Source organism: Emys orbicularis, chromosome 23, assembly GCF_028017835.1.
Source record: "Emys orbicularis isolate rEmyOrb1 chromosome 23, rEmyOrb1.hap1, whole genome shotgun sequence".
NCBI lineage: Eukaryota > Metazoa > Chordata > Testudines > Emydidae > Emys > Emys orbicularis.
This window is the reverse complement of record NC_088705.1, coordinates 9,611,678-9,633,373: the sequence shown is the minus strand read 5'-3', so window position 1 is coordinate 9,633,373 and position 21,696 is coordinate 9,611,678. Positions and strand designations below refer to the sequence as shown.

The window sequence follows — 21,696 nt, the reverse complement described above, 5'->3', positions numbered from 1 at the left end:
AGTTAAATTTGTCATGCAGTTCTGAAGAGCCTCAGTATGAAATGATTTCCTGCTGGCTGCAATGCCTGAAACTTTCTTTTGCTGTTATGTTCTGGGCTGATAATCAGACAGAGGATGGACTAGATTCGGCATGCTGCCTAGAGATATTGAAGGGCTGCTGCCATCTCCTTTGTGAGAAAAATGTCACTTGCAGTTTTTAAACGCTGGTATATTTCTGTGATAAGAGCCACGATGTGGCTCTATCTCAGACTCCAGAATCAGGATTTCCTCCCTCTGATCACTGGTCCAGAAGCAGTGATTGGAAAAGTTTAACCGCGACAAAAGTTTACAGTTCTACCAACTCAGCCATTTTGCAGCAGCCATTCCCAGGCCAAGTTTAGCAGCACATCTCATGAACTCCTAGAGTTAAGAGATTAATTGCGCCTCAGAAGGTGGGGATTCCACATTTTCATATGGTATAGAGGACTGGTATGTAGCTCTAAAAGTTTTTAAGCAGTTAGTGGCCACTAAAGTCTAGCTGGAGTTGAAATAGGAAAGAAAAAATGCAAGATGGAAATCAGACCCATGTGGCAAACACCTATCAGTCATGGTCTAGATCAGTGGTTCTCAAAGCCGGTCTGCCACTTGTTCGGGGAAAGCCCCTGGCGGGCTGGGCCGGGCCGGTTTGTTTTACCTGCCGCGTCCGCAGGTTCGGCCGATCACGGCTCCCACTGGCCGCAGTTCGCCGCTCCAGGCCAATGGGGGCTCCGGGCAGGGCCGGCTCCAGGCACCAGCCTGGCAAGCAGGTGCTTGGGGCGGCCACTCTGGAGAGGGGCAGCACGTCCAGATATTCGGCGGCAATTCGGCGGACGGTCCCTCACTCCCGCTCGGAGCGAAGGACCTCCCACCGAATTGCCGCCGCAGATGGCGATCGCGGCTTTTTTTTTTTGCGGCTGCTTGGGGCGGCCAAAAGCCTGGAGCCGGCCCTGGCTCCGGGAAGCGGCGTGGGTCAAGGGATGTGCTGGCCGCCGCTTCCCTCAGCCCCCACTGGCCTGGAGCGGCGAACCGTGGCCAGTGGGAGCCGCGATCGGCCGAACCTGTGGACGTGGCAGGTAAACAAACCGGCCCGGCCCGCCAGGGGCTTTCCCTGAACAAGCAGTGGACCGGCTTTGAGAACCACTGGTCTAGATAATACTTAGTCCCTCTCAAGGTCCCTTCCAGTCCTATGATTCTACAGTTTTAAAGTTTGATTTCTGATGAAATGCCAAGGTTAAAAGTGAATGTTTTATACCATTCTAGCCATGGAAGATCATGATATATCGAGCTTTAAAACAACGTCTACAAATATAAAGAGTTTTATGCAAACTGGTTCATAGTTTTAGATTTTATATTTTCTGGTGTGCTGCATGCCACCTGACAATTATCAATCTGACCCTGAAGTACAAACCACCCAGTCTTTCAACTGATTTACAGCACAGATTCCAAGTCACAATTAAACTTGTCAGATTGCTCTCTGTCTGACCTGTATAATCCACCTTATTTTCCTCAAAGAAATCCCGCTACACATTTAAATGGCATTGTCAATTTAAATATGTCATAGGCAAATACTTCTTTACCCGTTTTACTAAGACTTTGGATTTTTAAAATTTTCCCTGTTGACATAATTTACTTCCCACAATTTTGCTCTGAATACTTTTTGCGCACCTCTCAGCGTAGATAATGGAAATCAATTATTGCCTCAATCCTGTAAATTGTTCCGCCTCGGCAGAGCCCCATACCCATGCAGAGCCCCACTGACTTCAGTGGGTGGAAAGGTCGATTTGGACAGAACAGCTTGTGGGATCAGAGTCTTAATTTCACTTGCAGGTTCCTAACACTGCAGTATTTGGGTTTCAAACATCGCAGGAGAAGGACTGTCAGACCTGTTTTCGTTGCATTTTTTCTTCAATGTGAGGCAACATTTTTATTAGATGTAGGTTTTATAACAGCTATTTTTAAAATGGTGGGCCAAATTTTTCTGGTCAGTGGTCCTTTAAATACTGCAGCAAGATATATTACAAGTGTTTAATATTTATACTGACACGTCACATGCTTCTAATTCTGCTGAAGCTGAACAAAGAAGATACATGGCTGCACCCACATTGTTACCATATTTCCTCTGATTCACTCCCTTCCTTTAATTTGTTTCCATTTGTTTGGCAAGTCTTGACTCAGTAAGAATTTGCTTATATGACCAACACAGCACTTTGTGCATGTTTATTTAGTGAATCAAATTCAGGGGTAGTGTCAGCCGGTGGGGGGAGGGGGACAAGATTGACCAGACAGAAAATTGGGGGGGCTGTGCCCCCCCTTGCCACAAGGCCCCACCCCTCCATGGCCCCACCCCTCTGTGGCCACGCCCCATTGCCACGTCAGAGGCCGGAAGCTGGAGCCAGGCAGTGTGGGGCTCTGGCTGCTCGCAGCTGGTAAGAGCTACCCAGGTGGGAGGACCCAGCTCTGGGGCTGGCAGAGCCCTTGGGGAGCAGCATGCAACCGCTGGGGGTGGGGCCCAGGAGCCTGGGCTGGAGTGAGTCAGTCCAGGCTGCTGTGGGGAACCCCGGACCCTCCACCTGCCCTGGGTGGCACGCCCCAGTGGGTGGGGACATGGGCCGGGGGCTGTTCTTGGGCACCCCAACCCTCTGCCCAGGCTTACTTCTGCTACGAGGCGGCTACGGGGGGGGGGGGAGGAGTGGTAGGGAGCCTAAGGCAAATTTTGGGGTGGCTATAGCCCTTGCAAGTCCCCTCCCCCAGCACTTCCCCACACCAAATTATCAGTAAAGTTCTATTAAAAATCCTACCACGTCAAGCTTTCATTGCTTCCTTGCTCTAGCAGTGCTTTTATGGCTCCAATCCAGGACTGTATACCACAGAACACACTGGACAAGTGTAATTTGCAATTCCTATCCCTAAGTATTAGGAAGCTTGATTTTCAGAACTGTTGAGAGTGTAGATTCGCTGACTTCAAATGCAGTTGAGGGCAGACAACATATGTGAAAAGTCAGGCTTTGGGTTTCAAATGGTATCATGGCGGGGAAAGAAGAAGGCCAATAACCAGAACTTTATACAATAAAAGCAATCGTCCAGTTGTGTGAGCTAGGCAGTTTGCTAACATGCAGAAGGAGAACCCTCAGGGTATATGATGAAGAAACAGGGTCCAAGAAAAAACTTCACCAAAGGAATGTTTTACCAAAGAAATATTCTACCATGGCAATGGGCATGCACAATACTTCAGATGTGATGTAATATATGCAGTATTTAACTAATTAAAAACCCTGGGTTAAATCTGCTTGTAAAAGCAGAGAGGATCAGCGAGAAATCAAACTCACATTTGCCTCCTCATGTCAGCCCTGTATGATTTTAAAATGCAGAGCATTTCCAAACAGCTATTTGATTAGTTTTATCCATCTAGGCTAGGATAATTAGTAAATGCCTAAGAGATGAAATTTAAATATGCCAACCAATCAGTCCATTTCAAGAGCTTCCTATGAACATTATACAAAGCAATTATCTTTACAAGATAACCACTTTCATGGCTCTTTTGCTTTTAAAAAAATCCTTACCCATCAGCGCCCTGTAAAATATTTAAACGATCACACTACCTAAAAAATTCCAAGCTGGGGTTTTCCAACAGCAATTCTTTTTGTTGTTGCTTGTTTTTTAAATTATTATTAACATAAGTTTCCCACTGTTTTGCTACTCAAAACGGGTAGGTTTTTTCCTCTTTGTCTTTTTGGTGAAGATCAGTGGCAGTATCAGCTAGGACCTGACCTTTTCTGCCTCTAGCCTGGTAGATCATATCAGACAAAACCTGACTTTTTCTGCCGCCAACCTTTTAGGACACTGAAATTAGCTCCCATTCCTATTTCAGATTTCTTACCTGCAGTACATTGCGGTTTATTTTTCCCACCCTGCAAAAAATAATTTTCCTGACAAAACTATGTACTAAAAGCTATAACTTGCTATCAGTGTCTCGCAGTAAAAGATAGGTGTGAGACCTTATCCTAATCTCACTTGTTTACACTGGTGTAAATCAGGAGTAATTTCACCAAAGTCAAGGGAGCTGTACCAGTGTAAACTGGTGCAAGATTAGTATCAGGCCCTCAGTTATATTTTTAAGACAGTTATATATATATATATATATACACACAAACCCCAGTGAAGAATCTAATGATGGACTCAAATTGAAAAGCTTTACCACAGAGCCACTGTCATGCTGGGTCACTTTCAGACCTACTTATTTTGAAAGCGTCTTAGAAGTCATTGTACATAATATTTTTATTGCTAAATGTTTTGGCACTTGGCTAACAGGCTTCATTTAACCAGGCACTAATAACCACAGGCCTTTATTTCATGATTATAAAAGCCTGTAACTAGCAGAACAGACACTGCTACAGCACATGAAGAAGTTACTAGGCAACATGCAGAAATGGACAGCAACACTGATAATCCATTCTAAAGTAATTACATTTTATAATTAAAGATTACTGTAAATCCAATAGATCCCAACAGGAACTTGAGCAATTTAGAGACACCCTGGCTAACCTGTCTGTTTTAAAGCAGTCATGTTAGCTTCTAATCTTGAATAAAACACGAAGAGAATGGATATTTTCATTTAATAGGCCTGACCTGACAATCATAATGTTTGTCATTTCTCTAGTCATTAGTTGGACCTTTTCTTATTTAACTAACTTTAACAAAACCTGCATTCATCTTTATTGGCACCGAGGAGGTGAGTACCAGAGATTAGAACTGGGAATGGAAGTTTGAACTCCTGATGGAAAATCTTGTTGCCATTGACAAATCCATTCCCTACTCTAGCTCCTCTGTGCCTCAGTTTACCTATCTGAAACATAGAGCTAATCATTATTTCACAGGGGTGTTGACGTATAACAAATAAAAATGAACTACTACTATTAAACTGAATTTGAATAGCATTCTGCATGCTCAAATGTAAGTAACACGAAAGGAATTCATTCTCAATATTCAACAAAGTAAAAATCATTATCTCAAAGCTTTTACAGGTGAGGAAAAAGCAGGCAGAGAGGGAAAGTGACTTGTCCAACATTACTCGAGAAGTCAGTGGCAGAGTCAGGATTACAACTCAAAACGTAATTCAGATGCAGCTGGACCCCACTGGGACTCAATGCAGAGACAGGCGCTTAGCATAATGGGGTCCTTGATTGGTAATGTATGGATTATTATGCTATCATATCAAGAGAGTGATACACCCCTAGTCAAATAGTTTATCTACCACAAGTTAACGCATGGGATTATAGCATTTGTTCACATGTTAAGGAAAGAAGGCACCACTGCAATTATCTAGCCAACCTCCTGCATAACATAAGCCATGGAATTTCACCCCGCAAATTCCTACATGAAGCCCAGACTGGTGATTGAATCTGCAACGTATCTTTCAGAAAGACACCCAATGTTTGGGAAAGCCTCAAGTATTTTACAGACACTTCTGCATTGATCCAGCTGTTTCTTCCTCAATCACTGAGCACAAAATTACATAGCCATGTCCAGAATCTTGAGCCATTCCCATGCCCTTGAGTGCTTTGAAATGGGTTTTAAAGCTGAACCTTGAAACTTTGCCAAATCTGCTGCTGACGTGCAAATACACCAGCAGATACTTTAATTTATTGGCAGACATTAAGTAGATACTGTAAATCGTTTGCTAATGTACCTTTATTATCTATAAAGTAAATACAATAATGTCAGTGAAGAGCTTTCTGCCTAGGACTTTTGTTGCAGAGTCTTTAGGGTGCATCGTCAAGCTACTTATATTAGAGATTTTTTCCACCATTTTCATCTCTACTGAATAGGAAACACAAACAAGGCAAAAATTGCAGCTGGACTCTACAGTTGGAAAAATCTACAATTGGAAGCACCAGATGAATTCATTAGAGAGTTAACTTTGCATAAGCAAAAGCAGGGCAGTGAGGGGGTGAGATCATGGGCCGGAAAGGGGTTAATAGCCAGTTAATTACAACACAGGTACAACAGATGTACCTAATTAGTTGCTTCTCAGCCAGAGGGGCAGGACTGGGAGGCATCAGGTGATAACTTAATGGACATCTGGCCCTTATAAAAGGGGAGAGCATTCACTCTGAAGGGAGGAACCAGAGGCACTTCTATGAAGTGGCCTGAGCCAGAAGCTGCAGGAAAACATGCACCCTAGACAGATGCAGTCTGAGGGGCCAGAGCTTGAGGCCGGATCTGCGGAGAAGGTTACAGAGCGGCGAAGAGGAAAACTGAAGATGGAGCCCAGAAGAAGGGCAGACTGGCTGAGAGACTTTTAGACATTAGTGTGAGTTTCTGTTGCCTGACAGATTGGATTTAGATGCTTCTCAACTGGAAGGCTGAGTTGTGCAGAAAGGCAGGTGACCCGCAAGAGACTTAGATCCCTGATGCCAAGGGGCGCTCCAGTGGTGAACATGCATCATGACAAGGGCTGATACCAAGTTCTTGAGTTTGGGTTCACACTTAAGATAAACCAATTCAACAACAATTCCACCATCATGAACTAGCTGAGGTGAATGTTTACCCTGGACTGTATCAAATGATCAACTGTATCCTATGTCCTATACAGTTCTAACTGCTAATTGAGGTTCTCCTTGCATTTAGATGGTAGGGGTTTGCACTTCTGCCGCAGAAAGATCCAAATTCTATCCCTCCTGCTGCTGTCATATTCTGACTGGCTGATATACATGATCTAGTGACAGCTGTGAAGCCCCAGGTAGCTCCAGATTTGCTATGAAACCTTAACTTTACAGCACCTTTCAGCTGAGGACCTCAAAGCACTTTACAAACCATTAAACTGAGCTTCCCCACCACTCCCCTACTTCTACTGAGACAAGCAAATATCTCCATGTACAAAGGAGAAGACTAGGAGCAGAGGGGTAATAATACTCAGCACGTATCTTAAAAGGACTTTGCAGATATTTAAACTAAGCCCTACCACATTCATGAGAGAAAGGCAAGTATTCTTCCCATTTTACAAACAGGGAAACAGAAGCATACACCGTTCAGTTGCCCAATGTCATGTACCGAGTCAGTAACAAAGCCAGAAACAGAACCCAGGAGTCCTCCTGTCTCACCGTCCCCTGCGAGGAAAGCTGAAAAGGAAGAGAACGCATCTCAAAACACAATTAAACTAACTCCTAATTAAATTCCAAACACAACTGGGTTTAACTGTATCAAAAGAAAAAAAAAAACCTTTAGATGGGGCATTAAGTCCCACTGGGTCCTGCTGCTTCTATATTAGGAAACATCTCAGCAACAGTGGTTGATTTTGCAGTTAAAGTTTCTTAATGAAACAGCAGGTTGCAAAAGGATGACAATGGATTTTTGAGAATGAAGCTGAGTCTAGGGCAAACTGTAGAGTGCTTTAATCCTTGAGGAGGGGGAGAGCTACATTAAGGGTCCCCTCACTTACTCCAGCTGAAGCTTACGGAGGATTCTATTAGAAGTAAAAGTATTTGTGTTCTAGGGCTCTCCAGGACAGCAAAAGGAAGCTTGTTTCAAGCTTCTATAAGTGATCAAACATACCAGATTCCAATGCATGACCAACACTGTTTCAGCACAAAAGCAGCAGGGATAAAAGCAATGGTCCTTTGCTTATTACCTCTTGCTACTGTTCAAGTACTTGTACTTGCTGTCATAAGGTTTAGAGAACTTTCACAAGAGGCTTTACATGTTCCCAATTTGCACAGACCTGGAAGAAGTGATCCTATTAAACTGGAGGGCTGATTTCTTTCGCAGACTGGTGCTCAAATGGTAATTCTGCACGCTGCAAAAATTAGGGTCAGCTGCTAAGTTCAGACCTAACTATAGCTTCTGTGATGCAGATGAAGCTGAAGATTTCTTGCCAAACAACATGCAGAATATGAATGACTGGGAGAAGACAAGAGAAACTAAGGACAAGGAGAAATTTCTCTGCCTATTCCTTCATAAGAAAAAAATTAAAAACCACCAGGGTGATAATTAGTTCCTCGGTTATAGTTACTGAAAGGTTGGATAAGTACCCTTTTCAGCAACCACTACGTTATGAAGACATTATAAAAGAATGTTGATTTTGGTTTTTGTTGCTTGCCGAATGCTGCCTTCGCACCACCACACACAACATACTTACTTTAGCACAGAATTTGAACCAAACGTGCTGGATTCTCATGGATTTGGGGTCACTCATATGCATTTAGGAAGTGTATAGAATATTATCCCTTCCCCCCCCCCCCAAAAAAATTACATTTTGCTAAATTGGCCTTAAGGTTGTAAATACATCTCTATAACGTATGGTAAAAATGCTTGAAGAGGCTGTTGTGCGTGTACACACAGAGACGCTGCAAAGTCAACAAAAACCCAGCACATCCAATATTGGAAAGAGCTACTCCCAACAGTGCTCTACTTCACCATCGCAGTGATTTCAATAATCCCTACGTCAGCTGGAGTTTATAAAGAACTTTGAAATGCACAGAAATTATTTCCCCCTATATCTGCAGAACGGTTCAAATCATTAACTGTACAGCCCAAATTTTATAGAGGACTTTCACTTTTTAAAAACTAATTTTGCTGGCATAGTTGCAAATTAGAAGATATTTGCAAAATACTGTGGCTCCATAAAATAACCCTTTTTACAGCTATTGCGACAGGGTGCAGAAGGGGGCTGCACATGCCGGGGATCTGAGACAGACTCAAGAGGCAGAGTGCTAAACTTCAGAGATTGCTTTATTATTTAGATTTGTCAAATGCTTTTAACTATGAATTGTTTAGCTTGGTGCTAGCTCTTAGCTACTAGTCACTGGTATTCCCGCATGCTTTGAATAAAATAAAAAGGGGAAATTACTTACCTTGTAATTGTGCTTTTCTGAAAGCATCCTGCAAGAGTATCACTCCTGGGTCTTGTGCCTGAAGCATAAGTCATTCAGGAAATTCCCATAGCTTTAAGATATTTGGCCCTGTGATGTACCTATAGGCTTCCTTAAAGACCTTGACTTAAGAAGACTTCTTGCTTTGCACTTCTTAAGTCTCTAACTACACACAAAAAATACCAAATGTTCTTTCTCTAACGTGACCAACACCCCAGATGAGCAACAGACAATCCCTTAGGGGGTAAGCCCAGAATACTTCACCTCCTAATCAAACCACATTAAAAATCTAGCAAAGGTAGGTGGATGAGTATCTTGCGGGATGATTTTTTTCAGAAATGCATTATTACAAGGTAAGAAATTTCCCCTTCCCTAAAGACATCTCTGAGGAGTCTCACTTTTGGAGAGGAAGAAGCCCAGGAGATGTCCCGAAAGACAAAGCAGCAGGCTACAAGAAAAGGCAAATGCTGAGGAATTTTTTCTTCCTTTAAAAACAAAAAATGGATAGGGGAAATTATGTCTCCAAAAACGTATCAGGCCTAACTACTTAACACCTGTGTATAAGACACGAAAGAAACAGCCTAAAGAAACAACACAGAGGGAGCAGGAGACTGTGGTCTTCTGCCTCAGCCGCAGAATCACAGCAGGAACACTCCCAAGGTACTGAATATAAGTGGTGAAGAAGAGACAGAGCACGGCCCTTGGAGCCTCCATGCACAAGTCTGTCATTGAGCCATCCTGAGGCAAGTAAGTAATGTCTGTCTGGTCTCAGACCAGATGAGTCCTGACAGGCCTCTCTAGCTTTAACTTAACCAGATCACAGTAATGTAACATGCAACCAGAGAGCTATGGTCCTCTCACTGCAGTATTGCTTAGGGCACTGCTATGAATGAAACAAAAAATTGCTGGCTGGGCTGCTTGGTTCAGGAAATTAACCCCACCGCCTGGAATAACCACAGGAGAGTCCTAGTTTATCACAGGGTTTACAACAGTAAGAGCTGGAGGTACACGGATTAGAACTAGAGCTATAAGTTACAGGGAAGGAGTTCCTTCATGAACTACAGTTAGGACGATACTGGATGGAACAGCCCAGGGCCCCTGAAGTACCTGAGACTGTCCTGAAAAGCCCACTCAACAGACTTTTAACTGGCCTACAGGTCACTCAGAGGGTTAACATTCTGCAAAGCTAGGCATGTTCCCTGCATGAAACCCATGGAAGCAGGAGACAGAGAATCTTCCTTTACACTGAGTGCTTCTGGTACTAAGAACGTGGTCTTAGCCTGTAAACGCAGGACTTATTATTATATTTATTAGCCAACTGCTTGATGATCTATGTTGATCATCCCTTTTGTTTCAGAACTGGGCATCTTAATTTTCCCTTTCCCCATCAGTGGGAAAGAGTTCATTGCTTCTGGCTCTTGGATGGGACCAACAATGGCCTCAAAACACACAGAGGTGCAAGCAGGTGAGATCGTTGAGGGGAAGGAAAGAAGGGAAAATACAGGCAACAAGTTGCCTCCCCTCTGCTCCTGCTCTGTATAAGGAGGAGGAGGGAGGGAACATCTGAGGTGAAGTCACCTGGCCTCCAGCCCAAATGCTGGAGTGTGGGGCAAGAAGAACCCAGAACAGCCCATGACTTCTGATCCAATATGGGCCTGAAACAGTCAGGTGTATCCCGTGTGCTTCAGCCAGATCCTAAATACTTAATATGAGTGATCTGGAGGATGAGCTTTAGTTTGATTATTTCTTGCTGGTTCACCTGCTAGCCCATCTGTTTTTATAGTTTTTGCTTGGAGGCATTGACTGGAGCATTGCTGTCCCCTCCCTTTCAAGAGTTACTTGTGATTTGAACTTCTGAAGAGGGGGGAAGGAGCAATTCTCAAGCATTAACCAGTCAGCAAGGAGTAATCTGACAGTTTATCACAGGTACTAGTCAGTAACAGATACAAGAAAATGATCCCACAAAGGATACAAGAAAGTTATCCTGCAGCTGTCCCAGAGTCCAGTGTTTGAGTTGTCACTCAAGGAAAGTGTTAAGAAATACTTGGAGCACAGTAACACATTTATTAGCCAGAGGCTGATAAACTCCTCCAGGAGTCTCTCGGTCAACAATAAATCAGAGAAATTGGCTTTCAAATACTGGATCTTTAATAAAAAATAAAGCACGTGGAGTGGATGTTAGAACAGTGTTAGAATTCAGCTGCCAGAACTAAGGGGACTTGATTTCATTCAGTCTGACCTCCCATCATGAGAGGTACCAAGGGTTGGCCCTGGCAGAATTCCAACACTGCATTAGATGGTCATCACACTACAATGATTAATGAACTTCTGAAAGAAGAAAGCTATGAAAAGCACATTAGATTACATGGATAATAAACTAAGGCAAACAAACATAAGGATTCATAGAAATCAGAGATAGAAGAGACCTCTTAGGTCAGTGAGTCCATGTCCCTGCCAGTAGAATTGTCTCCTACAATACATTTTCTAATGCTCTTTCTATTCTTGTTTTAAACAACCCAAGCAACAGATTCCCAAAAGAAGTGGTGGAAATCTATTTCAAATCTAACTTTTAGGAATTTCCCCCCTAATATTCAGCTTACATTTTTCCTGTCCTTAAATTTTGGAAAACCAGAGAGTAAAGAATGGGAAGAAGCGAAGGTCTCTAGGACTTTTCCCTGCATCTTATGGAGGATTTATCGGAGATCAATAACCCTTTCAAAAATATATAGTTTGAACCAATCCACCATAGAGAATGGAAGAATATATATATCAGAGGAGCAACATGCTGGTTACATGTAATTCCACTAAGACTCAGCACAGAGGTCTGATGGGTTCCTGGTTTCATTGCTGGAGGAAGGCTTTTGAGATGGTTAAGTAGCATCAGAAAAGTTAGCTGGGGATTTGCCTGGGTATAGCTAGCGCATCTTAAAATAGCTGTGAAGAGTAAATTTCTATTTTCAGAACTCCAGAAGAATCAGGCTTTGTTCCTCAACTCAGGACTGCCAGCACTAAAATTTGAGATGGGGGCCTTCTGATGAGGAACTGGAGAATTGAAAACACTCTAGTACTTAGGATAGCTCAGTGGTTTGAGCATTGGCCTGCTAAACCCAGGGTTGTAAGTTCAATCCTTGAGGGGGCCATTTGGGGATTTAGTTGGGGATTGATCCTGCTTTGAGCAGGGGGTTGGACTAGATGATCTCCTGAGGTCCCTTCCAACCCTAATAATCTATGATTCTTTTGGAGGCTTTTTATCAGCTAGCTGGGCTGACTTATACATTGGGTAGAAATAGTATGAGCAGGCACTACAGCATTATAATTGTCTTTTTGTTACTTTCTAAAGTACACAGCTATGCACTTTCTTCACTGGCCAGGGAAATCATGTTAACACAATTATAGCAAGAACGCGGTTTTAAAACACTGCTCTCTAGAAAGATACTAACATGGTTTCAATTCTCAGTACTGACAAGCATTTAGGACCTCACCTGCCCCCAATGGAGTCAATGGGAGTTTTTCATTGACTTCAACTGAAGCAAGATAAGGTACTTAAAAACCTGACATTTCCTACAGAATACCGAAGATAACGTTGTTATAGCAAGTTAGTGTTTGTACAGCACTTTGAAAATGTAAAGCCCGATCAGTTGTGCTGCTGTAGCATTTTCCACGCCTTCTGCATAAATTATTCTTCACAATGCTCTTATGATTATCCCCATTCTACCATATAACAATCTGAAGAACAGAAAGGTTAAGTGACGCCTCCAAGACCAGAGAGTGGAAATGTCAGAGGCAGGATTAGAACTAATGAATTCCTGGCTCCCAGTCAATCTCACACACAAAAAACAATTAACTCAAATAAGCAACTAAGAATTATTTTTAGTGGGACTTCTGTTTGCTTTTCTTTTTAATCCCCTTTAGTCCTCTCCACTGACTCAAGTACACAGCTTGGTTACATGCAAGGGACTCCTTGTTTCAGCTTTCAAGATAAATGTATGCAGAGGGAAAGCAGTAAAGTAGTTTTTTGGTTTAGAACAGTCTCTAAAAATAATTTGCACTTATAAAGCTCCCCAAGGAACTCAAAGTGCTTTGAAAGCATTAGTTATGCCTCACACTAGCTAAATTAGGTAAGTACAGTAATACCCATTTCATAGACGGACATACTAAGCTAGAGAAGTTAAGAGTAAAATATTATATTTTTAAAGATTTGATTCTTTATGCAGCTAATGCCACAGGTTGTTCAGGTTAACACTGAAATATTTTTTTTTTTTAAAACTACTTTTCACCATTTCTGCTGTTTACTTTTGCCATGTCTTTCAGGGTGGATAATGAAGATGAAGTAGTCCATTTCACTCCTATTTTTAGTAAATTTCACCTTTTGGCTCTGTTATATTAGAACAATATTTGCATTGTTTGGGTTAAAAACTACAAGGGAAATGTTTTGGTAGTGTTTACATTAGACATTTACAAATAGAAATATATATCATAACAGGTTCTGTAAAAGTTTATTAAAAGCTTATTTTTACAAAAAAAAAATCTAAATTTGGGGCCATATTTAATCCAATAATGTCCTTTTATTACTTGCCTAAGCCCACAAAGTGAATCTGTAGCTACAAATGGAACCCAGAGCCCAGTGTTCTGTTGTCCTTAATAGGACATGATGTGTGTCTCTAATAAATATGTGAAGGTCTAATAATTAATATTATCCAATTCTCCTCTGTTCCCACTGTGCCTCCTTCCCTGAGTTTGTGTTAGGTCCATCATGCACAATATACCCATTATGTACAGATCAATGATACAATATTTTGGAAGGGCTCCAAAGGAGTTGTCATGGCGTGTTGTATCATACAATAAACTATAACTATAAACTATATAAGCTAAGGCAACAATTATGGGTGCATGTCAACTCCACACACAAAAAAGTCTTCTACAATTCTAAGGTACTTGTTGGGTCTACATAGTCATTGCTTTTTAAGTTTAAAAAAACAATAAAATTCAAAATACAAGATTTCCCTTCTCCCTACAGTAAAATAGTGAATAGTTCACATTGTTTAGACAACTGCATGTAAACGTTAGGTTTAGAAGCAAAAGCGCAGACCCATCTAAGATTATAAAACGTATTTTCTTCCCATCCTTCATTCCTTTAACTTAAGAACAAGCTAATTTTAAGGATTAGATACATATTTAAAATGTAAAGAGTAAGAAAAGTGTTTCCTGTGAACTCTTGCAAAGAAGCAAAATGAAAGAACAAACGGAAATAATCCTCCCAGTAAGGGAGCAGATTTAATTGTTGATTACAAGATTAATCAAGAACCTATAAATATTTTGCACAGGGAATGAGTCAAGTTGGATAAGATCCCATGTTTTAGCAAATATTTGTGACATGCAATTATTGAGAAGATTTAAGTGATTAAATATATGGTAAAGTGTTACAGATGAGGTGAAGCCATTATCTAACTATACTGCTCCATCCTTCTTGTCTTTGTATTTGAGGCAACCCAATGAGTTTCCATGCGTTTACTGAACTAATTCAGCAATATGTAGGGCCTTGTGCATAACAGACTTGTGTGCCTCCTGGAAACCTGTTTAACCACGTCCAGAGCTTGTGTTCAGTCATTATCTGTAATCTGTCTGGAGAGGTCCACGCTCTAGCAATTTTGATTGTGTACAAACAGGGCACTGTCTTTAAGCAGCAGTTTACAAATCAGCTTTACATCAAATTTAGTTGTTTTGTAAAAAGAGCTCTCGGTGTTTGATTTTGTAGCCAACAGCAGACATTTACTGACCACTAGAATCCCCCGAAATGCTGAAATAACCTTAACTGTAGCAACAGTAGTGGGTACTCCTATACCATTAGGATCTTGAAGTATACTGTACTGTAGCATGGGTTACAGAGGTAAAAATATTTTCTGTATTCATACATCACATCAATAGGACAAATATTGTTAGTCAATTAACCATACACACCAATGGTGCAAATATATGTTTAACCATATACCATTTGCGCTGAATGAGGAATTCACAGTCTCATCATACACAGGTTAGGTCTAAATTTTGTTTGCACGAATCCACCAGAGACTAGTGAAGCACAAAATATATTGTACGCATCATTTGGGAAATTTTTAGTATAGTGCCTTTTCAAAGGTTCAGTAAATAAGGCATGAGAAAAGAGAACGCAATATAAAGGAAAATTTCAGCAGGCCTTGACCCAGCTAGAATTCCAAAATACAGCAGGACCCTCTCATAGCAAAGCTATTTTTCCTCTACAGCTGAATTTATGATTTGATCACAATATACTGAAACAGTTTGGAATCTTCATTCTATTTCACTATAAAGAGTTTTACTATAGCAGTTTTCTCTTTAATCAATTTCCAGTGTACCTCTCTTACAAGGTACTTGACTAATGTTTGACCACCACAAAGGACTAAATTATCTGAGTTCTAGCTAGACAGATGGGTTCAGAAAAGTACATTTCCATCTGGAGTTGCTCTTGGCACTATGAAAGCACTAGAACTGACAGTATGTGGCATTTAGTTTTAGGGCTGCCCTCAGAATTAGGAAGAAGTAATTGCACCACACAGAAGAATATAGAGAGAAAGAGGGGCTGAGACATTCAGGATTGGCAGAGGAATTGTCTCCAGAACTGATCATGGGATATGGAGCATTTCACTGTCAGGCCAGTTGTAAGCTAAAACCAACGACTGTGAGGAGCTCTATGTTACTAAAGTTGGTGGTCTCAGTCCAGTTCTTAGTGGCTCAGTATACATCAAATACCATCACTGGCCTCACTGGTCATGTCTGCAGAGCCACCAAGGACTGAGTGAGCATGTGAACTGAACTCTCCTCTCCCACCAGGGGTCAGGGTTGAGGTCCTTTTTCAGAAGGATGATAAAGGGCACTTACTTAGCAGCTACCTGTAATGTACCCGTTGGATTTTATCCACAAATGGATTACTGGGTAGGATTTTCAAAAGCATCTAAGGGAATTAGGCACCCAACACCACTGACTTTCCATGGAAGTTGAGCACCTAATCTAATGTTTCTAATTCTTGTAAATTAGCTGCTAGAAGTAAACTGCCAAGATAGCTGTTTAAAAATGGATCTACCTTGGTAGTTGTCTGCTGTTCAGCCATATGTTATATCTGAAAATGATTACTACGACAACTGAAAATACAGAATTGTAGTGGTGTGACTTGGTGACAGCCTCATCGTTAGTCACAAAGATTAAAAAAATAATATTTTCAGTGACAGCAAGACTTTGTTTGGAGGAACAGGGGGAAACCATATGGATGGCCTCTTGAAAATAAGAACCTGGATAGCAGAAAACTGTCAAATTAAATACATATTTAGAACTGTGTTAAAAAGGACAAACTGAAGGCCAGGTGAGGTAAATGTGGGCGGGGGGGGGGGGGGGGAGAAGGAGTAACTATGATGAAAAGAGCTATAATATAAAAACAAACTGAATATATATCAGAGAGGTACAGGATTAAGAGCAAGGAACTCCTGGGTTGTGACCCTAGCTCTGACACATTCCCTCTGCACGCCTTGAAAACTCAGGTACAAGGACATTGTCAGGTTAAGAACACATTCTCTTATATTAGGTCAAGACACATTTCCTTACTTAAGTTATTATTAATGCCTTTGTTTATTAAACCTGAAGAAGCTGTAAGTCTCCTTTATTTATGCTGTTTGTTTACTGTTTGGATTTTTCACAGCTTTGAGAGAGAAAGCAGGCTAGTCAGTTTCACTTTTTTTTATGGCCAGTTTGTAGTCAGTTATTGGTACCTATTCTCAAGCACTAGCACATTGCTGCTTTGGTTGGGTTGAAGACACTTCAGGGTAACGTTTTATCTTTTCCATTGTTCTCAGGTCCCACCAAGCTCCCCCTCAATTTAGACCTGCAGAGCCAATGCAGCAACAGGAGAGCAAGCTGTATTCTATTTTGCCTCACGCATCATCAGCAAAACTGTCAACTAAGCTCAAATTGCAAAACATTTATGAGGCAAGAGGCAGAAACCACACAGCTTGATTTTTCCAGATCCCAGGCTGAATTTTCAGTGATGGCAGCTGGGGAGTTAGGGGAGAGGGAGAATCATTCTGACTTGTAATTGAGGCAACTTGATCTGAAAATTGTTGAGAGAGAGAGAGAATAAATATGGAATCCCACAGTGTTGTTTTTACAGTCACTTTCTGACTATAACCACATTTTGACTTTGAACATTAATCAGTATTTGGCACATGTTAAAAATTAACTATTCCCTGAAACCATGCATGATTGATCAGTTATACAACTAATGTTTTTCAGAGCTCAGTTTAGGAGATGAATTATTCCAGGCCCTTTAGATTTCTTAACCTGTAGCACTGGGAATGCTATGATTTGGTTTTATCGCAATTTTCTCCAAAGGTCAGAACTCCTGTTGTACTCAACTGTCAAAAGTAACACACAGCAGTACATCCTAGGCAATTCTCCAGATGACACTGACCTTTTGCAGTAAAAAGCCTGTGCAATACAGGTGCTTTCTTTTTGAAGAAAGAGATGCTCACTGACTTTGGGATTAAAAAAATAAATCAGAACCTTTGTAACACGCCCACTATGCTAAAGTTTACAGCTTGGCGTTAATTGGGAAAATATGCTAGCCAACTAAGTTCATTGTAATACTGCAATTACTTCTAATTAGTAACACCAACAGCAGTCTACCTTGTATTCCAATTTGAGAGTCAAAACATTGGCAAATAAGGGTATGTCTACACCCAGCCGCTAGTTCGGCGGCTGGCAATCGAAGTTCTGGGTTTGACTTATCAAGTCTTGTCTGGACGCGATAAGTCGAACCAGGAAGTGCTCGCCGTCGACTGCGGTACTCCAGCTAGACGAGAGGAGTACCGCGGAGTCGACGGGGGAGCCTGCCTGCCGCGTGTGGACCGAGGTAAGTTCGAACTAAGGTACTTCGAACTTCAGCTACGTTATTCACGTAGCTGAAGTTGCGTACCTTAGTTCGATTTGGGGGTTTAGTGTAGACCAAGCCTAAGATACCCTGTGCACATGATTCAAATACTGCAAGACAGTGAACTAGATTCACTGCTGGTGTGACTCCTGAATCTGCAAACAGCTTCAGTGCCCCTGCTGCTGCTCAGAGTTTTCCCAAACAGCAGCACAGTTAAAATGACACCAATCTGGGCAGTTTTACCCTGTGGACAGCAATAAATTTACAGTGGGAAGAGGCTGGAAAGACAAGAGTAGAACACACACACACGCACAATCACCCTCGCAACAGCCAAGAAGCTGGGGACACATCCAACTGTCAAGAGGCTCTGAAGTGGGGTGAGGAAGGAGACAACTCTAACTGCTAGCAGCCAAAGTGGCCTGAAAGATGTGCAGATTTCAATGTAGCAGATCATGATACAAAAAGCTGACACAGACGATGGAGTCCCTGAGCAGAGTTCCACAAACAGAACCTGATAGGCCTTTCACCCCTTCCTTCAGTGCTAGGAAAGGGAAGGTCCTGGATTTGACTGAGACATCATCTCTGGTCCTTGATGATGTCCCAATTCTCTGTCTCATCTGCCACGTGGCCTCCGGCTCACGTGTCCAACATTTTTTTCAAGCCCTGTTCATACCCATCCTCTCTGTGTTCTGGAGAATGCACCTAGTGCACTGTAAGAAGAACCTAGGAAAAAAAGACTTGAACAACTAGAACAAACTGGAGCAGATTTTAGCAAATTGCGTAGCTTGAAATACTGGAAGAAAGAGAGGGGACTGGGACATCATCAAGGACCAGAGATGATGTCAGTCAAATCCAAGGCCCTGTAGCTAACATATACATCTGAATGTGCAGTAATTTGATTGTTCATCCCTGCAGAATGCCACCGCTATCACCACTCACCCATACCTCACATTTCCACGAAATGTACAAATGAAATGCATTTTGACAATCTAAATGCTGTGTCATGACTTTGCTGGTTTCCTCTTTACCACTTATTACCCTTTCTACTCTCCTTTTTATATATAATTTTTTATCTTCTCCCCTCTTCATTTCCTTCCTTGTGTCTGTTCTATTGAAAATAAAAAAAAACCCTTTTCTTAACAAGTCAGTGCAATATCCCCTTCCTGTTTTGTATAGTCACTTTTGTCTTCTAGCTCCATTTTTGGACAGAGGGGAAACCTAACTTTGCCATCGCGCACTAATTATGAATACATTCTAAGCTCTCAGGCCTGAATATGTTCAGGCTGCTAAATATTAATCCTGTATTAAAAATTAAACACAGATAAATGGTCTAGTGCCACATTTAATTATTTTAAAAACAACTGATGTTAGCTTTGCATGTGTGCATCATGTTGTGCTAGTGTACTTTGGCACTGGGAGCCCACAAGGTATCAAAATATACAAGAATCCTTACCTCAAAGTGTATGAGAGAGCAAGATGCTGGTATATTTTGATACCCTGCTGGCTAACAACAGTGCAGCAGACAGGCAGAGTGAAAGGATGGTTCAATCATGCCTGGGATCATAAAGAAACCTAGCACCCCTGGGTGTGTTGTGTCTGGCTGCCTGGCAGAGAAGTTGGAATTTTACCAGTACTGCAGCTTTTGTTTTGAGGACAGCACTCTCAGAACCAAAAGGAGAGCTTAAAAAAAAAAAGAATATTTTTAAAATGTAGGTTGCATCAAGGGCTTGTCAACCTTGATATTATCCCATTATCCTTTCATTTCCCTCTCTGTTCAACTTGGGGCTGTTTAAGTACATGATAAATGCCTACAGCTTTACTAAGGAACAAAACCAGGAAATTAATACTCTGCATCATTAAATATGTGTGTTTTATTTATTGGCATTTTTGATCTACTAAGATTTGCTTCAAGTTTATCAGTCACGGCAAAAGACAGGATATATACAATCTAATATTACATTGATTCTATAGTCCTTGGTTAACTAGGTCACAGATTACACTGCAGTGTTTGCAAGGCAGCCAGGCTTTATGCACAAACTGTAGGCATTAAGCCAAATTCTACCCTCAGTTACACCCGTGTAACCCCGCTGATATCACCAAGACTGTATGGGGCTAACTCAAGGCCAGAATTTGGTCCTTTGTTTCCAGGTAAAAAGTCCTGAATCCCTGCTTCCCTAAGCTAGATGCCAGAGTGATTTACAGATGCAGAGGACCTAGAAATCGGCGGGATAGAAAGACCTAGTAGGTCACATCCAGTCCATCCCGTAGGCTAGTGTAAGTCTGATAATTATTTTCTAATGCTGTATCCACTCCACGCTTTAAATATCTTAAGTGACCAGGTTTCCACTATTTCCCGGGGGGGAGACTATTCCACAATGTTATAATACACCCCACGGTTAGGAAGTTTTTCCAAATAGCCAACCTGAAATTTCCCTTTGTATTATTTCTTCTCATAGCTCCTAGTCACACCTATTCCGCTACCCAAACACATTTCCTCTGTTGAGTGTGTAGAAATGCAGGGACATGTGCCTTGTGTCACATTATAGGTAACACATGCCTTTGGGGGCACGGTAAAAAGACACCCCATTGAAAGGGGCATCATGAGTCTGCACTAATCTTAGAGCTTGAGAGAGAAATACAGAGGTGGCAAGGATAGGGGTGGAAAAGCCAGGAGCCCTGGGTGATAAAGGGAGCATGCAGAGAGGCTAGGGACTAGAGTGCCGGATAACACAAACAATAACTGAGAAGAGACAGGGACGCTGGTAAAGGGCTGGTGGAATAATCGAGGAGAGACATGGAAGGGGTCAATGAGGGGACACGGGGGTGGAAGAGGACTACCTAGGGGAAACGCAGCGTACCAGGGTAGGCGAAATGGGGGCTCACGGGAGGGATGAAGGAGAGCTGAGGAAGCCTGGAGGGATGAGGGAGTGACTGACTAGTGATGGAGAATGGCAGGAGGGGAAGGAGGAGAGGAGAGCCGAACAAGCATGAAGAGATGAGGAGCAGACGCGGAGCCTTTACCTCTTTGATCTTCAGCCTGCGGGCGCGGGTCTCGAGCTCCTCGCCGCCGCGTCTCCCCAGCACCGGGTGGCGAAGGCTGCTGTGGAATTTCTCGTAGTCGAAGCGGAACGGGGCTCGGGTCTGGCGGGGAGCGGCGGGGGCGGCAGGCGCCGAGTCCGTCCCCGCCTCGGCGCCCCCTTCCCCGGGCTGCACCTGCTGCTTGCTGCCCCCGGCGGAGGTGTGGGCCGGGGGGGCGCCCAGCCGGGCCGCGGCGCGGAGCTTGTCCCGGAGGCGGCGGGGGGCGGCGGGACTGGCATGGCGGGGCTCGGCGGCGGCGGCGGCCGGGGGGCTGCGGGGCAGGTCGGAGTCCCCGGCGGCGGCGCGGCGGGGCAGGAAGAGGCGCTTGAAGCGAGAGGAGTCGGGCAGCAGGAAGAGGGCCCCGAAGCAGAGGGTGAGCAGGCCCGAGAGGAAGAGCAGAAAGAGGAACTTCTGCGGCAGCCGCAGCCCCAGCGCCGCCGGCCAGCCCGGCATGCCCGGCAGCTTCCGCAGCAGCAGCATGGGCACGGCCGGGGGGCGCCCCGGGCACCCGCTCGGGCGGGAGGCTGCTGTGGAGCCGGGAGGCGCTGCAGGCACCGGGGGTGCCCGGCAAAGACAGGAGAGGAGCCGGGGGGGGGGGTCCAGCAGAGTCAGTGTAGAGGGCTGGGCACTTGCCCCTGCGCTGCCCGGGGGCTCCCCACTCTCCCGGGCCGGCAGCGAGAGGGGCTGACACGTGGATCGCTCAGGGCAGAGGCAGAGGGGAGCTGCTCAGGGGCAACAGGAGCTTCACACGCCCACCGCTTGGGCGGTGTCGCCGCCGCCAGGCTCCAGGGGCTGGCAACG

General features: G+C 43.3%; 1 protein-coding gene across 1 annotated transcript in view; it reads right to left on the bottom strand.

The window, feature by feature from the left end:
• The window catches only part of MAN1C1 (mannosidase alpha class 1C member 1), an 89,782-nt gene extending 68,407 nt beyond the window's left edge, over positions 1 to 21,375 (bottom strand). Inside the window, exon 1 of the mRNA XM_065421682.1 lies at positions 20,839 to 21,375. Within this exon, the coding sequence (XP_065277754.1) occupies positions 20,839 to 21,375 (537 nt within the window). The remainder of the gene's footprint in view (positions 1 to 20,838) is intronic.
• Positions 21,376 to 21,696: the final 321 nt, after the last annotated feature.